Source organism: Pygocentrus nattereri, chromosome 8 (genome assembly GCF_015220715.1).
Source record: "Pygocentrus nattereri isolate fPygNat1 chromosome 8, fPygNat1.pri, whole genome shotgun sequence".
NCBI lineage: Eukaryota > Metazoa > Chordata > Actinopteri > Characiformes > Serrasalmidae > Pygocentrus > Pygocentrus nattereri.
This window is the reverse complement of record NC_051218.1, coordinates 38,426,553-38,445,185: the sequence shown is the minus strand read 5'-3', so window position 1 is coordinate 38,445,185 and position 18,633 is coordinate 38,426,553. Positions and strand designations below refer to the sequence as shown.

Here is an 18,633-nt window from a genome sequence, read left to right as displayed (position 1 = left end):
AGCCACAGCTTTATTTTTTTTACATAAACAGCATGTCTATTAGAGCAGTGATTCTGCCAACCAGTCCCTCAGTGACCCTGAGACAAGTTGGGTTAAAGGAAAAATGTGTACCGTCTGGAGGTCCTTGAGGACCGGATTGAGAATCACTGTACTAGAGAGCAAAAAGGCAAGCAATGAGAATCCCTGCATGAGCGCTTTAATGTGCACATGTGTGGTCTGTCCTGGTCTCACCTTTTTTGGGAGAGCTGTGTGGAGATGTAGGAGGAGAGGAAAGCTGAGATGAAGCGTTGGAGATGGCATCGTCGGCCTGTTTCCTGTGTCTGTCACCTGCTTCCTCAGACAGAGACAGAATCTTCTTCAGGGACTGCGGAGAACTTGTGCCTGCATACAGATTCTCTCATGAACATCATGCCTGAACACTGACCTCTTGCACTCGCTAGACTGTATACACACCACAGCTCTTAAAAGAAACAATCTTTTGAAAAATCAAATATACAAATTTTCCACTTACTCTGAACACTAAGACACGTTTGGAGTCCAAATTTTGCTTTTTTGGTTTAGCAATAAAGCAACAAAGCTAACACTGCAAACAAACACTACAAGTCAACAAACACCTAAATCTTTTGCATAAATACGTCCATAAAACTTCTCTCAATCTGCTCAAACTGCCTCTGGGTCTTCATTAAGTTTGTGCAGACTTGCCAATATGGTTATCACTTGTCACAAATACTTTGAGCTACAAAAATTAACAAAAATTTGTGAAGCTTTCAGCTGAGCTTAAATGAATGCTGCCCTTCACAAATGAAGTCTTCAGGCATTCACTATACAGAAATCAAAGCAAAGCAACACCTGAACTAAGCAGAACAAAAATGCTTTATGGCCAAAAGGTAGAGAAAATAAATGACAAACCGTTGAACAACCTTAACCTTTCTTGAACCTTTTTTGCTTTCCATTGTTCTAGTGTTACTTGCCGTTGATTTCTGTTCAGTGAATGTGCGTCCCGTACCTGAAAGTATTTGCTTGCGACCTTAGAATTTCCATTGAGTGAGTGTTTTGGTGGTGCCAGTATGTTTGTGCACACTGGGCTTGATGGGATCTTGTCAAATTATTGTATTTATACCTTTATTTTAAGCACATTTCTGTATGAAAAGATTCAGCTTGTTCTTGTCAAAGTAAAAAGAATTTAAATGATGAGGACAATTTAATTTTTATGGAGCACAATTCATTGAATAATTATATAGATTATTTCACAGGAAAATAGTTGTTAGTGGCAGCCCTGGGATGTGACATTGACAAACAGACACTACAAAATATGTTTTCCATTTCAGTTGTTTTTATCTTGAATTTTACACTAAATCTGTATGTTTACACACAGAAACAACAGAAATCATGAACGTAATGCTGCTTCTATATGCCTACATGATGTGTATATATTAATAGAAGCCAGATTTGCCACAAAACCAGTTGTTTATAATGTCTGCTTGCATCATTCCTCCACATGACGTTTCGTTCAGTTTTGCATTTCACAGTCACACTGTGTTCTCAATGACCCTGATAAATCTATGAGAACTCTAGGTCAAGAGAGGTTTTGGGGATGTATTTATGGAAGATATTTGGGTGACTACTGACTTTGTCAGCTCCGTATCTCTAGTTATTAACCAAAGAAGCAAAATCCAGAGACAAAACATCAACTGACGACATTTGGTGTGTTTTTTTCCAGAGGAAGTATGAAAAACAGCTACATGTCCAACTAAGAAAAAACAAGTATATGCCTATGTATAGGCTTATATCTTACCAAAGGGCGGCAGATCTTTGACGGGCACTTTCTTTCTAGAGGGGTAGAGGGCAACAGCAGGCACCTGCAGGGCCTGGTTAGGTTTCTGGAGCTGCTGCCGTTGGTGGGCGGCTGCTCGCGCCACCACTGGAGACGTGTCTGGCCTTTTTCTGTCTCCTGAGCCCTTAGGTACTGCATTAGAGAACAGAACACACAGTGCCACAGTTAGACTGGTTTGGACAAATGATAGCGAATGATTTATAGCAGCAGAGCCCCACCATAGTCCTGAAGATCCACCCTGCAGCGTTTAGCCCCAACACTGATCTAACACAACTGATCCATGTAACAAAGGCTTTCAGGGGCATCTGAACATTATAGACATATGTGGTGGCAGATCAACATGTCCATAAATGGGCAACGATATAGTAATAAATAGTAAAAATGGTAATAAGGTTTTAGTGTTATTGCTCAGCTGTAATGTGTCTTTTATTGATAATGGACTGATGGCCATGTTTGTGGACACAGGGAGCAGACAAACAATGCGTGGTCAGACACAGAAAGACACTCACGTGTGTTTACAGAGGGTTCACACTGTATAGAAAGCGTCTGCAGGCTCTCCTCGTTCGTCTCCAGTGTGAGGTTGGACAGATACTGCTTCACCTTCCGGGCCATCTGCGCGTCCTCGTACAGCTTCTTGGCATTGAGGAAGGAACTCCGCCTCACCCGTTTCTTATGCCCACCTGTCTGGGTCACATCCAGCACTGCCGCATTGGCACTGCCCTGGCTCAGAGACCTACGCACATACATACACACACAGCATGAGCACGGCTGTGGGGGTGTAGCCAGGCCAAGATCAGACAGTGCTGTCAGACACAAACATGCAGCAAGTCGCATTCCTTGCAGTTTTAGAACATTCCATGCATTCGGCACCTCAGCCAATCAGACAAAAGGGGAGGCGAAGAGGAGGGCACTTTAACTCAGATTACAGGTTTGAGCAGGGTTAGAGAAATAAACGGAAATCATATAATCACAGGCAGATCTGAATACACTCCAAATGTAACAGTTTCTGAGGTTTTTCTAAGCAGGCTTTTGGTTGAATCAGTTTACACAGGGCACCTGGCAAGAGCAGAAACTGGCTTAGGGAATAAGGGTATGACGCCATTCCTAACAGGCCAGAATGATATTTAATGATGACAAGCAGGACCTTTTCTTGACAATAAAATGCTCAATTATATGTCGTCCCCCCCCCCCCCCCACCACCCCACCCAGAAACACATGCAACCTACTGAAGCATAGACCTATGTTCTATGCTATCATTAGCATGTAAAATATCATGCAACAAAAACGTCTTTTGGTAACAGGCTCTTGTTTTGAAAACTGTGACTGCAAACACGGCATTTTGCTGGTTTGAGTTCATTGCTGATTCTTTTCTTTAAATAACACCCACAAAAGTGACTTGTGGGCTAATGATGGAAAACCTTCTGACTGCTACACGAGTGAGCTCCAAAGTCATGGATAAAGTCTTTCTTTTTCTGTCATTACAGTGGAAACACTCTGGAATTTAGCTACAGATGCTTGTGGGAAACCAAGAATTCAGACCAATATCTTCTTTCAAAACTGTCATAAAACAATGTCTAAGGTATCAGGCAGTATTCATAATCATTTTATATAATAGTTTTCTGTGAGTGAGCTCAGATTTAGGGGCATTAAAGTCTAATTCCTATGATCACCACTGTAAACAATTCTGATTTGGCAAGTTTCTCTAGAAACGGCGCATTTCACATGAAACCACTCTGAATGACTTTGTTTACATCATGCACAAGTTTTAAATAACTGGTGTAATATCCCTTTAACCTGCATGGAAAATGCTTAGAATTTTTCTCAGATGGTATGTTACACTGTGGGAAACTATGAATATCTATATAATAGATATATAATAAACAGTAAAATGGAAAAAATACCACATGTGCACAATATTTAATATTATTTTACTAAAATTAGTATTCTCTATTCAGTGATGACTGTCTTTCAAATATTGATTATACTGCCCTATCATCCAGGCCCAAAACCTAATGATACATGCTGTTGCATAAGCAACTGTAGAGTTTACCTTCAATGCAAAGGTGAACATCTAACTTGTATGCAAAACTGTGAACTTAAACTCAAAAAAACCCTCACACAGTACTGAAAATAAAACCTGGAAAAGACATGCTGCTCTGGTAAGTATAGTAGCTGGAGGTTATACGCAGTTAAAACAAATCACTTTTGCTAAGATGGATCACAACAGGTCACATTACAATGCATGTACGTTCAAAAATAATAAACAGTTTCATGCAGAATGGCATATTCTTGTGCAGAACTCAAACTGTATGACAAAAATGGTGTTAGTGGGTGGATGTATTTTTTGGGTACAAGTTTATTTAAATGACCCGGAGTAGCAAAAGTGATCACATTTGCACCGTCAGACAGCCGTTTTTGAGCAAAAGGCGCATACAAATAAAAAAACAAAAAGGAAATGGTGAGGAGGCAGCTGAAATTATAAAAGATGAGAAGGGAGGAGTGCGTGTGAGCAAGGAGGCAATGGGGGCCAGAGGTCTGAGGTCACCAAGAGGTCACCACACTTACCCCAAACTCCTCCACTTCTTCTTCCTGTAAGGGAGAGCCATGAACAGTGATGTGTGGGGGCAGAGCAAAAAAGGAGGGGAAGAAAGAGATCAAGAAAGAGAAAGGGGGAGAGACAATTAGGAAGGAGTGAGAGAGGGGAAAGCGAAGAGAAAGAGAGAGGGAGACATGCTTAGATGAGAAAAATACAAAGAGTACCAAGGTGAGCAGCACCAGAGGCCCACAGACAGACAGACAAAAACAATTTTTCCAGCATCAAACAACAACAACGTACACACAACTGTACACTAATCTGCATGGAAATTATATGCACATCAGCAGCCAATCAGAGACTTCCAGTGAAAGCCTGTGTGTATGTGTTGGGGATGCTGTAGAGTGCACTAAAAGCTCTTCAGTGTTGTGCCTTCAGCCTACAGGGCAGACAGAATTGGACATAATAGAACTGCCCAGAGACAAGGGTCTGTTTGGACACTCACCTGGTGCGGAACATCAGTGCTGGGTCCATGTTTACTGCAGCCATCCTGCCCACATGTCTGATCTCTTTAGCAATCATACGCAGCTTTTCAAAATTCACCAGGCCATCCACTTTTGAGTCATTGCCTATAGAAAGAGGAGAGAAAGACACACTTTGTAAAACAGAGAAAGCTCTCTTTTTCAAATGTTTTACATGTACTGTTCACATTCTGTGAAAACAGTACTAGAAACCCACTGCTAGTACATTTGAGTTTTAATAAAAATGCAGCACTAGTTCTCCTGATGTGGACTTAAAATGAGAAAATACTACTGTTTCAGCTACTTGATGTATTTTGGTCAATTCTGTAGGCATCACTATGTCACATACTGACAGAAACACAAACACTAAGTTACAAATACATAATGACTTTACTTATGCCTCTTTCATGGAGGCACCATAAACTGGTTTTATCTCCAACTTGTTGCAGTGAAAAGCATTGTAAGACATTCACAAAGTGGCCTGAATATTTACAATGTGAAACTATTTTTAACAAGAAAAAGAAAATGTTCTATGTAATAGAATGTAATATGTAAGCCAGTCAACTTTTGTCAAAGTGTACAAAAATGGATGCCTTGTTTCTGCTTTAGAGCCAACAGCACGCCACCAGAAGTACGTACAAAATATACTGGTGCCACTTTTGCTAGTCAAGGCTAGTTAAAACCGAAAGGTATCCTGGGAACATATTCTGCTTTAATGGCTGCCACACCACTTCTGGCTAAAAGGAACAGCACATTCAAAACTAAGACAATCGAGCAAAAAAAACACTAAGTACAACTGCAACATATCAGTTCAGACTGCGTGAATGATTTTACTGCTGAACTGTATAATGATTGGTAGCTGAACAATCAACATAATATGGGTGGTCAGTCAAAATGGATTGTAAGCCAATATTAAACACCATAAAACTGTCACTTTCCCAAAAAAAATAAAAAGCCAACATTATGCACACAGCCATAATCAACAGCCTAGCTTTTCTAACTTAAATTGTCTTTAATTGGATCATGGGGCAAAAAAAACTTAACAGGGACCCCTGTGATTATTTAGGCACGCAGTGTGCACACTGTTAATGGGTGAGGTATAAACTACACTTTATCACCTCCTAACTACACTACACTATAAACTACACTAAACACCTCCTAGCTTCAGTGCAAAACTAGAGCAATTTTTTTTTAAAAAGGGAAAAGGTGCAACAAAATTTAAACAAGCAGAAAAAGTGTATACTATTTTCCTTTGAAAATAAATACTGTAAATAATCCACAGTAATGAGCTGTCTGTGTAAAATGGTTAAATCAAGCCAGTATAAATAAAAGAGGTGCCTTTCGTACCCTCGTGGAGGAAGGTCAGGTCTTTCTTGATGACAGGGAAGAGAGGAATGATTGGTGGCTGTAGGTTCTGGCTGTTGAGAACGTTCCGGTACTTGGCCATGTTTCTGGAAGGGTCAAAAAGATCCTGCAGGTCACTGAAGAGCTTCTCGTACTTACTAGGCAGTTTCTCCCATGTACCTCGCAGCCTGGATACGGGTGCCAAATTTAGACCACTGCAAAAACACACAGAAAATGACATTTAGTGACAAGTCTTGAACTTCAACACTGAGGTTTACTGCACTAACTAGAGAACATATTGTACAAAAGATCACTGATGAAGCACTGCAAAAACTTTTTGGCCACGCTTCACAGATTTTCCGCTCACCTGATGATGGCGAACATGGAGTTAAAGTTTTTGCATTCGCGGCAGTGCAGGGCAATTTTGATGAAGTGTTTGATGATCTTCATGCGCTTGAGCTGGTTGGGTTCCCTGACTACTTCAGTGGCCACCCAGAAGGTCTCTCGGTTGATGGCCTCCTCGAAAAGCTTGAGGCTGGAGGGTCCAGCAGATCGTGACCGCAGCTTGAACAGGTCATCGATGTACTCTGTGGGCTCAATGGCGCAGAAGAGCTCGAAGGCACGCATGGACAGCTGCGTGGCCACCTCCACCGTGCTGAGCTGCAGCAGACTGATCTGACTCTCCCTCAGCAGCTCCTGAGCATCCTCATCTGAACACAGTGTCTCAGTCTCCATGTTGCTCTTCAGGTAGTACCTGAGAACCAGAGTGGACACAGGGAGAGGTGCAAAGGGCTTAAAGTCACTCTTAGTCCCACCTCAATAACAAATGAAGCAACTTGTATATAGAATAAAACTGGTTGGGAAAGCTGGAGTTTTCAGGGCCAATTGGTTGGTGAAAAATGCACTTGCTATTGCCTTCATTTACTTTCATATATTTATTTAATAATACAGAAAACACCTCCCATGCTCCCTCTCACATGCATGTATGCTGGCAGACACCTGTGTGAACATCTGTGCATGAACCCAGCAGATTTGCAGATGCAGAAGTATAATTCAGCCTTTAGTTTAACGATGGAAGGACATAATCCACATAAACTGGGGATTAATAGATAACCCAATATATCTCATTTTAGAGTGAAAGAACTCAATCTCTCTCTTTCAAAGAGTTAAGAAGCAGTAAAACTCAGAATACAACACACAATATTGTCCCACCAAAATCAACCAGCCTGGCTAAGTTAAAGCAATAAAACAGACCTACATGTTAGTTACAAAGCAGAACAGGTAAAAAAAATACCACTTTCTGTATGTGACCAGGTTAAATGCATGTTTATTCAAAGCCACTACCTGCCACTGAGTTGGATCCTGTCGGCCAGTTTGGAGAGCTGCTCTGGTAGCCGGCGCTGTTTGATCACACCTTCCGGTGTGACTGACACCTCACACAGTGAATAAGCTTCAGGGGCAGCGGTCAGGGCAAACTCCCGGATGGCCTGAGCCACAACTTCCTTGGCCGTGGTGTCCTTCCCAATCATGATGTAACGGCTCTGCTGATCTGCCTTAAACACGCGCAGCACCTGGTCCGACATGTCTGATGAGGAAGGCAGATGCTAGTCAGATACTTAAAGTAGTGCTGCACAACTGAACTGCACCACCACCATCACTTATCTGAATTAGAATACAAAGGGTTAAAACATCCCATAATCATTATTCTTATGACTCTTTCATTAGCACAGAATGAAGTGCCAGCTGAAAAGGAAAGTGGTTCAAATTTTCTCAGTCTGAAAGAGGAAGAATCTTGCAGCTAAACCTATCTATGGAAAGATGTAACATTTTCAAGCTTCCATTTGTCAGAAGGTGCACAGACAATGTAAAAGGCAGCTGGCATGTTAAATTGTTTGAAAATTGATGTTTTCTTATGACAGCAACTACAGGTAATTTTATTTAAATAAAAATTGAGAATTAAGATTGCTGCAATGTTCAATATTCACTGCAATCATATAAAGCCTCCGTCTAAGTGTTGAGAATCACTTAGCAAATAAAGGAGACACTGTATGAGTCATGGCTGATTTAATCAGATCAATGAACCACTAAAAGGAAGTGCAAACACCCAAATCAATAGCCTGGCAGAGGCTTTAACTAACAGCCACAACATTAACATGTCTGGTGTTAAGATTAAAGCACCACTCCACAAAAAAAAAACAAAAAAAACAACAAAAAAAAACAAGGTTTACAATTAATGTAAGCTAGCAGGGACCATTCGGCATGATATATAATGCTAATTGGCCCATGTTAGCAGTCATACATTATTCATAACATTAACATGGTTTTCTTTAGGTATACTAAAGAAATACTCTTTCTCCACAAATCCATATAAGAGAAATCACAGACACCAAAATCAAGGCCACAGGAATATAATCATTCCCCCATAAGAAGACCACTGATGTAGAAGAGCATGATTCGCAGAAGTCATGGAGAGTCACTAGAGAACTAGAGATTATATACTCACTTGTGGGGATTGCCTCTGAAAAAGATTTAAGACAATGTGAGCACAACAGATGAAAGCCTATCATCATGTAAAAACAATAAAGGCTCCCAAAACTGTTAAATGCATTTCTTCTGAATCACTCCTGCAAACTGATGGATTTTGCAATGTACACCCACAAAGGTTGAACTTCTCAACAAAGGACCCCATTCAGGGCTTAAAGGCAATGGTGAAAAATGCTATATGACCTTACCAGGCTGGTTATTAAAGTCCAGTATGCGATGGTGAGACTGCAGCAGATCAGGGTTGCTGGATGACAGATTTCCACTGACTGGCAAAGCAGGAGGAATCTGCTTGGACTGTTTCAGGCCCACTATGCTGTCGTCTTGAGACTGGCCTACACCAACATCACTGTGAGACACCACAACAATTAGACAACCTAATTAGTACCATGACTACATGTACAATGTGATGAATGGAACTATATGGTTGAGAAAAATGAAATAATATGCAATTCTTACTTTATTTATGTATTCATTCATTCAAATTTGAAATCAGGTTGAAAACTTTCTCTACAGTGAACACACTTAAACGTCTGTTTTAATGTGCTTTTAGAACTCTGGAGTTTAAATACAGCAAAATAAACAGCAATTGTGCATTACAATGTGCAGAATGTGTACTTATTTTTTGTTTAGAAGATCAACAAAAAGCTTGCATACGACCGATTCATTATCGGAAACATGTTAGATTTTCAGTACTGATGCCCACTTACTTGTACGGCTTGGGCGGTAAAATACTGGTTAGGGTCTTGTCAAAGATCTTCTTCAGCTTGTTTCTGCCACCCACAGTGTTCGCCTTGGCCTTCTTGCTGGCTTTCTCCAGACCCATCACCTGCTCTACGTCCACAGCCAGGTCTGGGATGGAGTAACGGCTGGCCTTCTTGATATCTCCGATCTTGGGAATGTGTGGTGCCCCGTTCTTCCTATCAAGCTCCTCCTCGTGGTCGTGCTCTTGGTCATGCTCAGGGCGAGCAAGAAGTTCCTTAAACACTAAGATAAGAAGTGGCCATGGATCAAACTAAAGGACTGACATTACTCATAATTCTTAGATTTAGACTTCTGATACTGGGTCAGTACTCAGTCTGAGATGCTTCAGGAATATGGGCTTCTATGTTAGTCTATGGGCTTCCAGGTTTTGATGCACCATTTTTAATTTTTTTAAACAAATGTTTGTATTTGTAACTTACCTAACAGATTTGTTTTCACAGTAATGGACAGGTGTGTATTGTTCCTCAGGATCTCGTTGGCTTTGGACAGCTGCACATTCTCAAAGTTCTGCCCATTTACCTCCAGGATCTGAGAAGTACAGAGAGAAACACACCAAAATTATACGACAAAGTCAATAAGATGTGAGCATATAAGCCAAAATGAAAAAAATTAGACTTAATGGCAATTAATAATTGCTGCATGAATTTATGTCTGATCCACTTGTACTGCACATTTTGTATGCTTTTACTCCCTAATACGGCTGACCCAAACAGCATATTTTCCAGCTTTGAATGCTCTTTGATATTTCATAAAATATTTAGTAAACACTCTATATTTATGTATTTATAATGCTGCTACTACTGCTACTAATACTTTTTTACTTATAATAATTGATGCTATTACATTATTTTTGTCATTATTACATTATTACTATATGCCATTGTTATCATTACTATAAGTAGCATGGTTTGTAGAGACAGAAGAAACGCTAATGAACAGTGTGTACATTTAAAAAATATGGCAGTTTGTTTCCAAAAACCTGCCACTGAATAAGACCACGTGGCTAGGGGTTCACAGGTAATTTGAGTTTGAGATGCCAAGCTTACATCAAAAATTTTGCACTGAGAATGTATTTTTCATATCATTTGTGCTTCCACACGTGATTTATTTCAGAGGCATCTCTGCTCTTTCAGCTTCAACTGCCATGTGGAAAGCTCTAAAAAGAGGTGAAGTAATCATTAATTCACCAATAATGTCATCAACAGCTTCATGGTGTAGTACCTGATCTCCACGTTTGAGCCCGGCTTCTGCAGCTTTGCTGCCTGGTTCCACGTGGTCAATGAAGATGCGGAAGCCCTTCTCGGAGCCACCCAGCAGAGTGAAGGCCAGTGGGGCTTCTCGTGACGGCTTGGTCAGGGTCACCACTCGCAGCTTGGCTTTGGCAGCGCACGCTATGTTTAACAGTCTTAAGTGCCCACACATTTTCTGTTTAGCACAGGAAAGAGTTAGGATAAGTTTTAAAGCAAAAGGACAAGCACATAGGAAGCTGCGCTGGCAGAATTTAGGGTAAAAAAAAAAAAAAAAAAAAAAAATACAAAACAAAAAAAACAAAAAAAAAAAAGCATGTTTGAGGCAAACTAACCTCCCTCTCCAGATTGTTCTCAAACTCTTCGAGAAAATGTGTCATTTCGGGGTCACCTTCAAAGTCGTTGAAGTGATTGTTCACCCACAGCAAGACTACCCGTGTAACCTGGGAACATGAGCATTTACACAGTTACGCACTGACAAAAATATATATGCGTGTGGAGTGAGGAAGCATGCATGTGTGTGCATTTGTTTACCTTGTCCCTGAGGCTGGGGTCATGGAACCACTCCAGCAGTTTCTTGCCCACCACCATGGGGCTAGACAGGAAGGTGCGGTAGGTCAGTAGGAAGTCCTCAATATAGGTGGGGTCCACCACTGAGTGCTCCTCTACTAGGTGCATGGTCAGGCGCTCTGTCGTGCCCTGTAGTGCAGAGAAGTGTGTGAAATGAGACCCATGAGAACAGTTTATTTACACTAAATGTAATCGATCAGCCATAAGGTTTGGTGTCCGACGTCTACTTCTTTATTTTGCACTAGGGCTACTAGGCTTATGTACTGCACAAATAAGGATCTTACAGCTCACTAATTAGCACTGCAAAGTATGCGTTTGAAGCCAGACATACAATGTGAGATTCTAGCTCGTTTTTTCAGCTTCATCAGCCATCGTTTGATGTGCTGCATGAGGGATGATAGCAATGTCTGACTAACTGTCCAAATAAGCTCTGACTGAGCAGGAGGTTTGAGCACTCTCATAATCAGAGTTCTCAAAGTCGCACACAAACAACACAAACATGTTGGTTACAAAAAAATTAGCAAAAACACTGACATGAGCAGTCACAAGGTCCACTTTGTTTGGAATTGCAAAGTAGAAAATTTATAAGTATTTAGTATTTTCTAAACAGGCCATAATGTCCTATCCCTGCACACCGACTTCTGTTTTTAATTTCATTGCTTAGTGTGGCACGAGTTGGCAAAGCTGCTGTAACGCTTTCTTCCTTTTTCGCCCAGTACTTGGGTACACATGTTGTGAACTGGAAATCAACCCCAGAGAGAACTGTCAATAAGGGTTTTGGCTTTTTTTCCCCCAGCCATTGATGGGAAGGGCATCACCAGGGATTGAATTTGCCAACAACACATCCAATGCTGAAAAGGAGGAGGCGCTCGGGAGCCCATTTGTCAGTACTTTTTTTGGACAGCTGTACCTCATACAGTACTAGAAGTCCATTTGAGATTATGCAAAAACTCAATGTAATTTGAGTCTGTGATTATTTTAGCAGGTCACAATAGTCTAATACTTATTAGCCACATTAGCCTTTGAGCTTTGGTTTAAAAGTAAAAGAGCACACAACAAACATGTCTTGACTACATAAGGACTAAACTGTGAAAAACTGAACCAAATTATTACCTCAAGTTAATGCTACACTATGTAGTGCACTGCTCTGAGTGGAAACATCATTACCTCATGCCCTACTAATGCACATATGTCAAGAAGACTAGATTCACCCTCAGAAGTAGTGGAACAATTTCACTGTTACTGGGCAAGTTTTCCTCGCTTCTACAATCACAGAGGTTTCTGTGCTCATTAGAACTACTTCCCATTCAGCCTGAGAGAAGCTTCCACTGTGTGCCATTCAGCAGATTTTCATGTTCAAGAATCAATTAGAGGACATGTTCAATACACATCCACGTAATTCAGTTCAAATGCCATGTCAATCGCAGGTGTAAGCACTGAATCCCTGAGTTTAAGCGAGCAATCAGGGGACTTCTGGAGGTTCAGTAACAAATCCTCTTCATTATGGCAAACACCACCAATGTCCTTTGCTTGGAGTAAAGTGTGTCTCTCAAAAAATAAGAATCAAACTGAGTTACTGTCAGCCTGCCGAGCATCTGCTTTACAGGCTGGCCAAAGAACACGGAATTTCCCAAGGAAAAGTGCCAGAAAGCACAAGCTTGTATGGTCTCAACAAGGGTTTTTTTTTTTTCCTCTTACCTTGATGACAATGTGTCCTTTTCTTGTGCCGGTGCGGTCCAGCTCACGATGTTCCTTCACCATGACAATTTCACCTTCCTCCTCCACTTTCTGCATGTTCTTCTCCACCTGGTTGAGGATGCAGCAGTAGTCCTGCTGTGCTATACATACAAACTGAAAGAGAAAGAAGAGAGTGAAATGAAAAGAGTGAGAGAAAGAAAATATATTAGTATTACAACACAAATAATCATTGAGATGAAGTGTTTATGGAGCCAACTGCAGCCTCTGTCTTTAAACCTGATTTATTTAGAGTCTGGCCAGGATATAAAGCTAATTTAAATCACTGCATTAGACCCTTAATGCGCTCACTGAAATGCGCTAACTGGAGTGGTGCACTGAAACGCAGCCAAAGTTTTTGTTATTGCCAAATTTCAGCTAATCACTCCCATTATATTCATACTCATGTGGGCAGGGCTACATTATTTCAACTGTAAGCACCATAAATGAATCTGTTATAATAGCTAAACAGGATTGGGCAAAAGACAATAGAGAATCTCTTGAGCTGCCTCCCCAGGAACCCCAAAATGGGCTGAAACTACAAAAGGATTTCAGCCACTTTCGCTTTGCACACACACACACACACAAAATATATATATATATATATATATATATATATATATATATATATATATATATATATATATATATATATATACACACACACACACACACACATACATACATACATACATACACACACACACACACAGTAATTAGTAGTTGAATATTTCTGGAACTAATACAACTATAACTAATAAATACTTCTTACTATAGGCTTCTTTTTTTCTTTCCAAAATGTGTTTATTACTTCATTTTTAAAACGAATTATTTGTTTTCATTAGTTTTCTTCAGTTATTTTTCATTTTCCTTTCCTTTTTTCTGTCCATCTTTTTCTTCCTTTCTTTCTCTCTTTTATCCTTCTTTGTCTCCTTTCCTTCTCCTTTTTTCTTTCTTTCTGTATTTCTTGCTTTCCTCTGTTTTTCTATTTATTTCATTTTACTTTTATGACTCCTTGCTGGGAAAGATTATTTCTGGAGTAGGCGTCAATAAATGTTGTTAAGACATAAATGGCACATGCACCACAAGAACACTTGTCTACCTTGTGTAACACACATTCTGCTGTTACACAGGAACTCTTACAAGTCTTTCTTTCTTTTGTTTGTTCATTCTTCTCTTTTGTTCCATTTTCCTTAGACAATGCCTTACATGCACTTCATTCTTTTCAGGAAATGCATATGTATTTATTTATTTATTTTTGTAGTTACAGTTTCCATATGTATTTTTGATGTGCAGTTACAGTTTAATGTCACAAGAAGCAGAGAACAATGACTCCAAACAGTGAGGTGTAGAGATTTTACACTGAAAAAGAAAAGTAGCACTGGTTTCTGAGGGGTCTTGAGTCCCGAAACAAGGCGTCTATGGACTCACCTGGCAGTCGTCAACCTTGGTCTTCATAACTCCCTTCATATACTCTTTCTCCATGGTGGGAGAGACGCCAAAGCTGTTGCCCATGCAGAGGATCTCCGTACGGCCCTCGGGGTACGTCACCTCCACAGAGCCATTCAGAATGACTGACCATGAGTCCAGCTGCCAGACACACAAGCATAACACACTCAAACTTTAGAGATACGGCTGCACAGACCAAAGAAGAAACTCATTTTTAATGCTGATATTTACCTTCATTAACAGAAATATACAAAATAACATTTAAAGTCAATCAGAATACAACCGATGATTTACTATCATCAGTGGAAAAAATTTACAACTTAAGCAGTGGAAACAGAAAAAGCTGAAACAATAGTAGTTTAATTACCGATGCTTTAATTACATGTTAAAGTGGGCTGTTCTTTATGCCTTTTAACCCAAGATCTTTCAGCTGCAGTAGATAGTGCATCTAAGCAAGTCTAGGTCATGTGGTTATGTGCTGTATACTACCGCAGCCACAGGCCTACACCTATATCTATTAACTATATTAAATTATTTTATTATCCCTACAGGAAATGAGAAATTAATATTGATAGATATACATTTAAATTGTATTAAGATGGAAGCGTAATGCGTTGCATTGTGTAAGGTCCTCAGCAGGGACACATAATGCTCTTAGTGACCATTTGGTGAAAAATAACATCAATCTTCTGACAAATTTAGAAGCAATCTACTCTGTCATTGCATTATGGACAGTCCCAGGCCTTCTTTAATGGGGTATTCCTGACATATGGAGAAAATGCTGCTGTCTTCCCATTGACTGGCTTTTGTGCAGAATTGGCCAGAGTCTAAGCCCTTTCCTTGACCCATTTGTCCGGATGCATTAAGAAGGAGGAAAATGCTTCTCGTTGGTATGTCTACACTCTTATAAGGAGATAAGTGTTCCCCATTCTCCCTCCCTTAGGCACACTACGATTACAGACTGACGAACGCTGGCATTCATTCAGGTTTAATAGGGCAAAATCTGAATGGAGAGGTCTGGACATGGCAACTGATGGTGGTAAATTCAATCTAATACAGGGAAGCTAATATAAGTTTTGATCAAGACTGAAGGGTCATCTGAAGATAAAGACTTTATTGCCAGGCATAAATTCTGGGTACCTTTTTTGCTTGCTTCCCTACCTTTTTTGCTTGCTTGCATAACATCAGAGTAAATTCAAACAACTAATGCAGCACAAAGAAACAGAAAAAAAACTAATCGATATGTTGTGAGCTAGTCAGAAGAACTAAGATTTCTCCTCGATGCCCCCAGTAACTGGATGATTTTGCAGTTACTGGCAGCATCCAACACAAGCACACATTAAAGCCACACTACTTATGTGCTGCGGACCTCTGGAGGAAATGTCTAATTGCATGCAACATACGGAAGGATATTTTGTAAAAATGACTGTTTCTGATCCCTTCCCAAAGGGGATGAATTTAACGATTGCACTTTTGCCTCTGAGACCTAAACATCAACCTGGACCTTCTTTTTGAGGTAAAGGTGTATGCAGTGGTCTGAAAAACTTGACCGCTCTACTTCTTTCAATTTTAACATACACAACAGCTTTAATGAAGTGCTGCTTAGCCAAAACAGATACTGATGACAACTATGAGCCATATACATTTATATATGTGTGTAATATATATATATATACATACACACACACACACACACACACACACACACACACACACACATATATATATATAATAATGTCTTAATGGACTAATAATATTTGTATTTAATCTTATATTCATGTTTTCTAAGCAAATTTCCAAGCACCCAATCAAATAACATTTTTCAAATTTTCAATGTCCTTTGTCAAGTGGTTCTTGACTGGGACATGACAACTACAATAAACTCAAATTGGGCGGTTTTCTCATTTTTGCATATGCACATTATGGGAAGTGAGGGACAAGTTTATACAGTATATCAAATGCTTGTAAAAGAAAAAAAGGAAAACAAAAAACAAACAAACAAAAAAAACTTAAGGTTCCATGGTATGCCAGCTGACCTCTTCGCCGTCATTAAGGACGATGGTGCCAGCCCGCTCCACCACGGCGAAAACCATCACAGCACACAGCTCCCTCCTGACCGACATGGTCATGTTGGCGAAGGCCGGCAGCTGGTGCATAAACTCCAGCAGTTGCTCTGTGGACAAGAGTAAGAGAGACGACACAGGAAGGGCAAATTAGAGAGACAGAAAGACAAGACAGCCAGCCATAAGCGAGAGAGAGAGCGAGAGAGAGAAGGAGAGAAAAGGGGAAAGTGGGCCACTTGGCACTCCTTCACTCAGATCGGCTCTAGAAGGCAGGAGTCTGATCAGCACGAGACTTGGTGAGAACAGAGAGAGGCACTTTCCGCTGCTACGAAAATAACAGCAAAACAACATCAAATGCCTCAGCGCCAAAGGCAATGCAGGCTCTGAAAATGGCTAATGCTATGCAGCTCAGAGGATGAAGTAGTAGAGAATTCATCCTCATTATGGCACTATTTCAGTGCCAGATGTGTGCACCTTCTATTTGCTAACATACCCAGCGACTGACTGAATCCTCACAGAAAAGAAAGCAGGAAGGAAATAAGTTATTTTAAGTTTGATAAATGAAATATTATATATATATATATATATATATATATATATGTATAAATATGTATAAATTCAGATGACATCATTTACAAATCAGTGTTAATTGCACTCATAGTGGGGGATGGTCATTTTCTTTCTGGTGCTTGGCACATTAAACAAATCAAGTCTGGCTTGGACTGGTGTGTGACAGGGCTAGCAGGGCCTGCAGCGGTCCAGCTGACTGTGTGCACAAGCTTGCGCGTGTGCCTGCAGCCTGTCTGAGCACTGGCTGGCCTGTGTTTGGTCTCTTAGCATTGGAGCGGAGCAGGAGCAGGGAGAGACGCCCAGCCAATCAAAGTTTAATGTGCTTGAGGAAGCACAGGCAGGCGGACGACCCAGAAAAATAACACATACCTTCTCTCACACCAGTCCACCTTAATAATTCTGCTTCACCTTTCCCTTCTAAAGCAAGGAGAATATTTTCTTTGTTTTTTTTTTCCCTAACCCATGCACTTTCTTTTAGAGTCAAGAATGGACAAATACTAAGGGGTGATGATTTTAATACCGTTCTGAAAATGAGTGCACAAAACAAAAGGGATGAAAAGGTTGCATGTTCAAAGTCACCTTGTCAATTGAACAAAAAAAAATCTTTGTGGTCTCTGAAGTTAAGATTAGAGACAGGTTCAGGGCCAGAAAACTCTTATTACAAATCGATATTTACATATATAATATAAATAGGATTTATTATTACATATAAATACAAAAATGTATAAGGATCATTCTACTGAATTGTTTCAAAGAGTTCAAAATCCATAATAGACTTCTAACTGATTTGGACTCTACACAAAAATCCTTTTGATTGAATGACCCTATACCTTAATTATGTTTATTTCATTAAAGCAAATGACTGAACTTTGAATATTTAAGTAATGACTGTTTCGGTAGTGATAATTTTAGCTAATTTTGAGCATAACACAAAAACACAGCTCTGAACTGCTGTACACAAATAAAATTCATGATGTTTCATTAAAACACTTATAACATTTACTCTTTACACACATACACATACATACATATATAAATACATTAGGTATGTGTGTGTGTGTGTGTGTGTATATATATATATATATATATATATATATATATATATATATATATATACATACACACACACACACACACACACACACACACACACACACACACACACACACACACACACACACATTTCATGTACAACCCAATAAAAGATGCTTGTGTGTTACCGATGTCATCATCCGTGCGATCCATAGGGTCTTTCTCCAGGCAGTCTCGAACAATGTCTCGGCTCATGAGGGGATCAGAGGCACGTTCGATATCTTCCTCATCGTCGTCCTCCTCCGAGTCGACGGCTGTCTCAGGCAGGCCGCTGAGGTCCATATCGCCTGGCTCGCTCTCAGTGGCCTGCAGGTTAGAAACCATCCCTCAGTCACACCAACAACCACTACTAAGACCAAAGGTGCTACAT

At 40.1% G+C, this 18,633-nt stretch overlaps 1 protein-coding gene across 7 annotated transcripts in view; it reads right to left on the bottom strand.

The window, feature by feature from the left end:
* The window catches only part of rapgef2 (Rap guanine nucleotide exchange factor (GEF) 2), a 154,883-nt gene that overhangs the window by 11,628 nt on the left and 124,622 nt on the right, over positions 1–18,633 (bottom strand). For 6 of the 7 annotated variants that reach the window (XM_017692038.2, XM_017692041.2, XM_037540379.1 and 3 more), the window contains 18 exons: positions 18,392–18,569; positions 16,575–16,711; positions 14,521–14,679; positions 13,054–13,206; positions 11,320–11,484; positions 11,121–11,228; positions 10,760–10,963; positions 9,958–10,066; positions 9,484–9,760; positions 8,965–9,122; positions 7,577–7,817; positions 6,600–6,986; positions 6,236–6,447; positions 4,873–4,996; positions 4,400–4,423; positions 2,344–2,567; positions 1,796–1,966; positions 232–381 (listed from right to left, as the gene is read on the bottom strand). In XM_017692038.2, coding sequence (XP_017547527.1) covers positions 232–381; positions 1,796–1,966; positions 2,344–2,567; positions 4,400–4,423; positions 4,873–4,996; positions 6,236–6,447; positions 6,600–6,986; positions 7,577–7,817; positions 8,965–9,122; positions 9,484–9,760; positions 9,958–10,066; positions 10,760–10,963; positions 11,121–11,228; positions 11,320–11,484; positions 13,054–13,206; positions 14,521–14,679; positions 16,575–16,711; positions 18,392–18,569 — 3,181 coding nt within the window. The remainder of the gene's footprint in view (positions 1–231; positions 382–1,795; positions 1,967–2,343; positions 2,568–4,399; positions 4,424–4,872; positions 4,997–6,235; positions 6,448–6,599; positions 6,987–7,576; positions 7,818–8,964; positions 9,123–9,483; positions 9,761–9,957; positions 10,067–10,759; positions 10,964–11,120; positions 11,229–11,319; positions 11,485–13,053; positions 13,207–14,520; positions 14,680–16,574; positions 16,712–18,391; positions 18,570–18,633) is intronic. The other variant, XM_017692042.2, reaches the window with a different exon arrangement.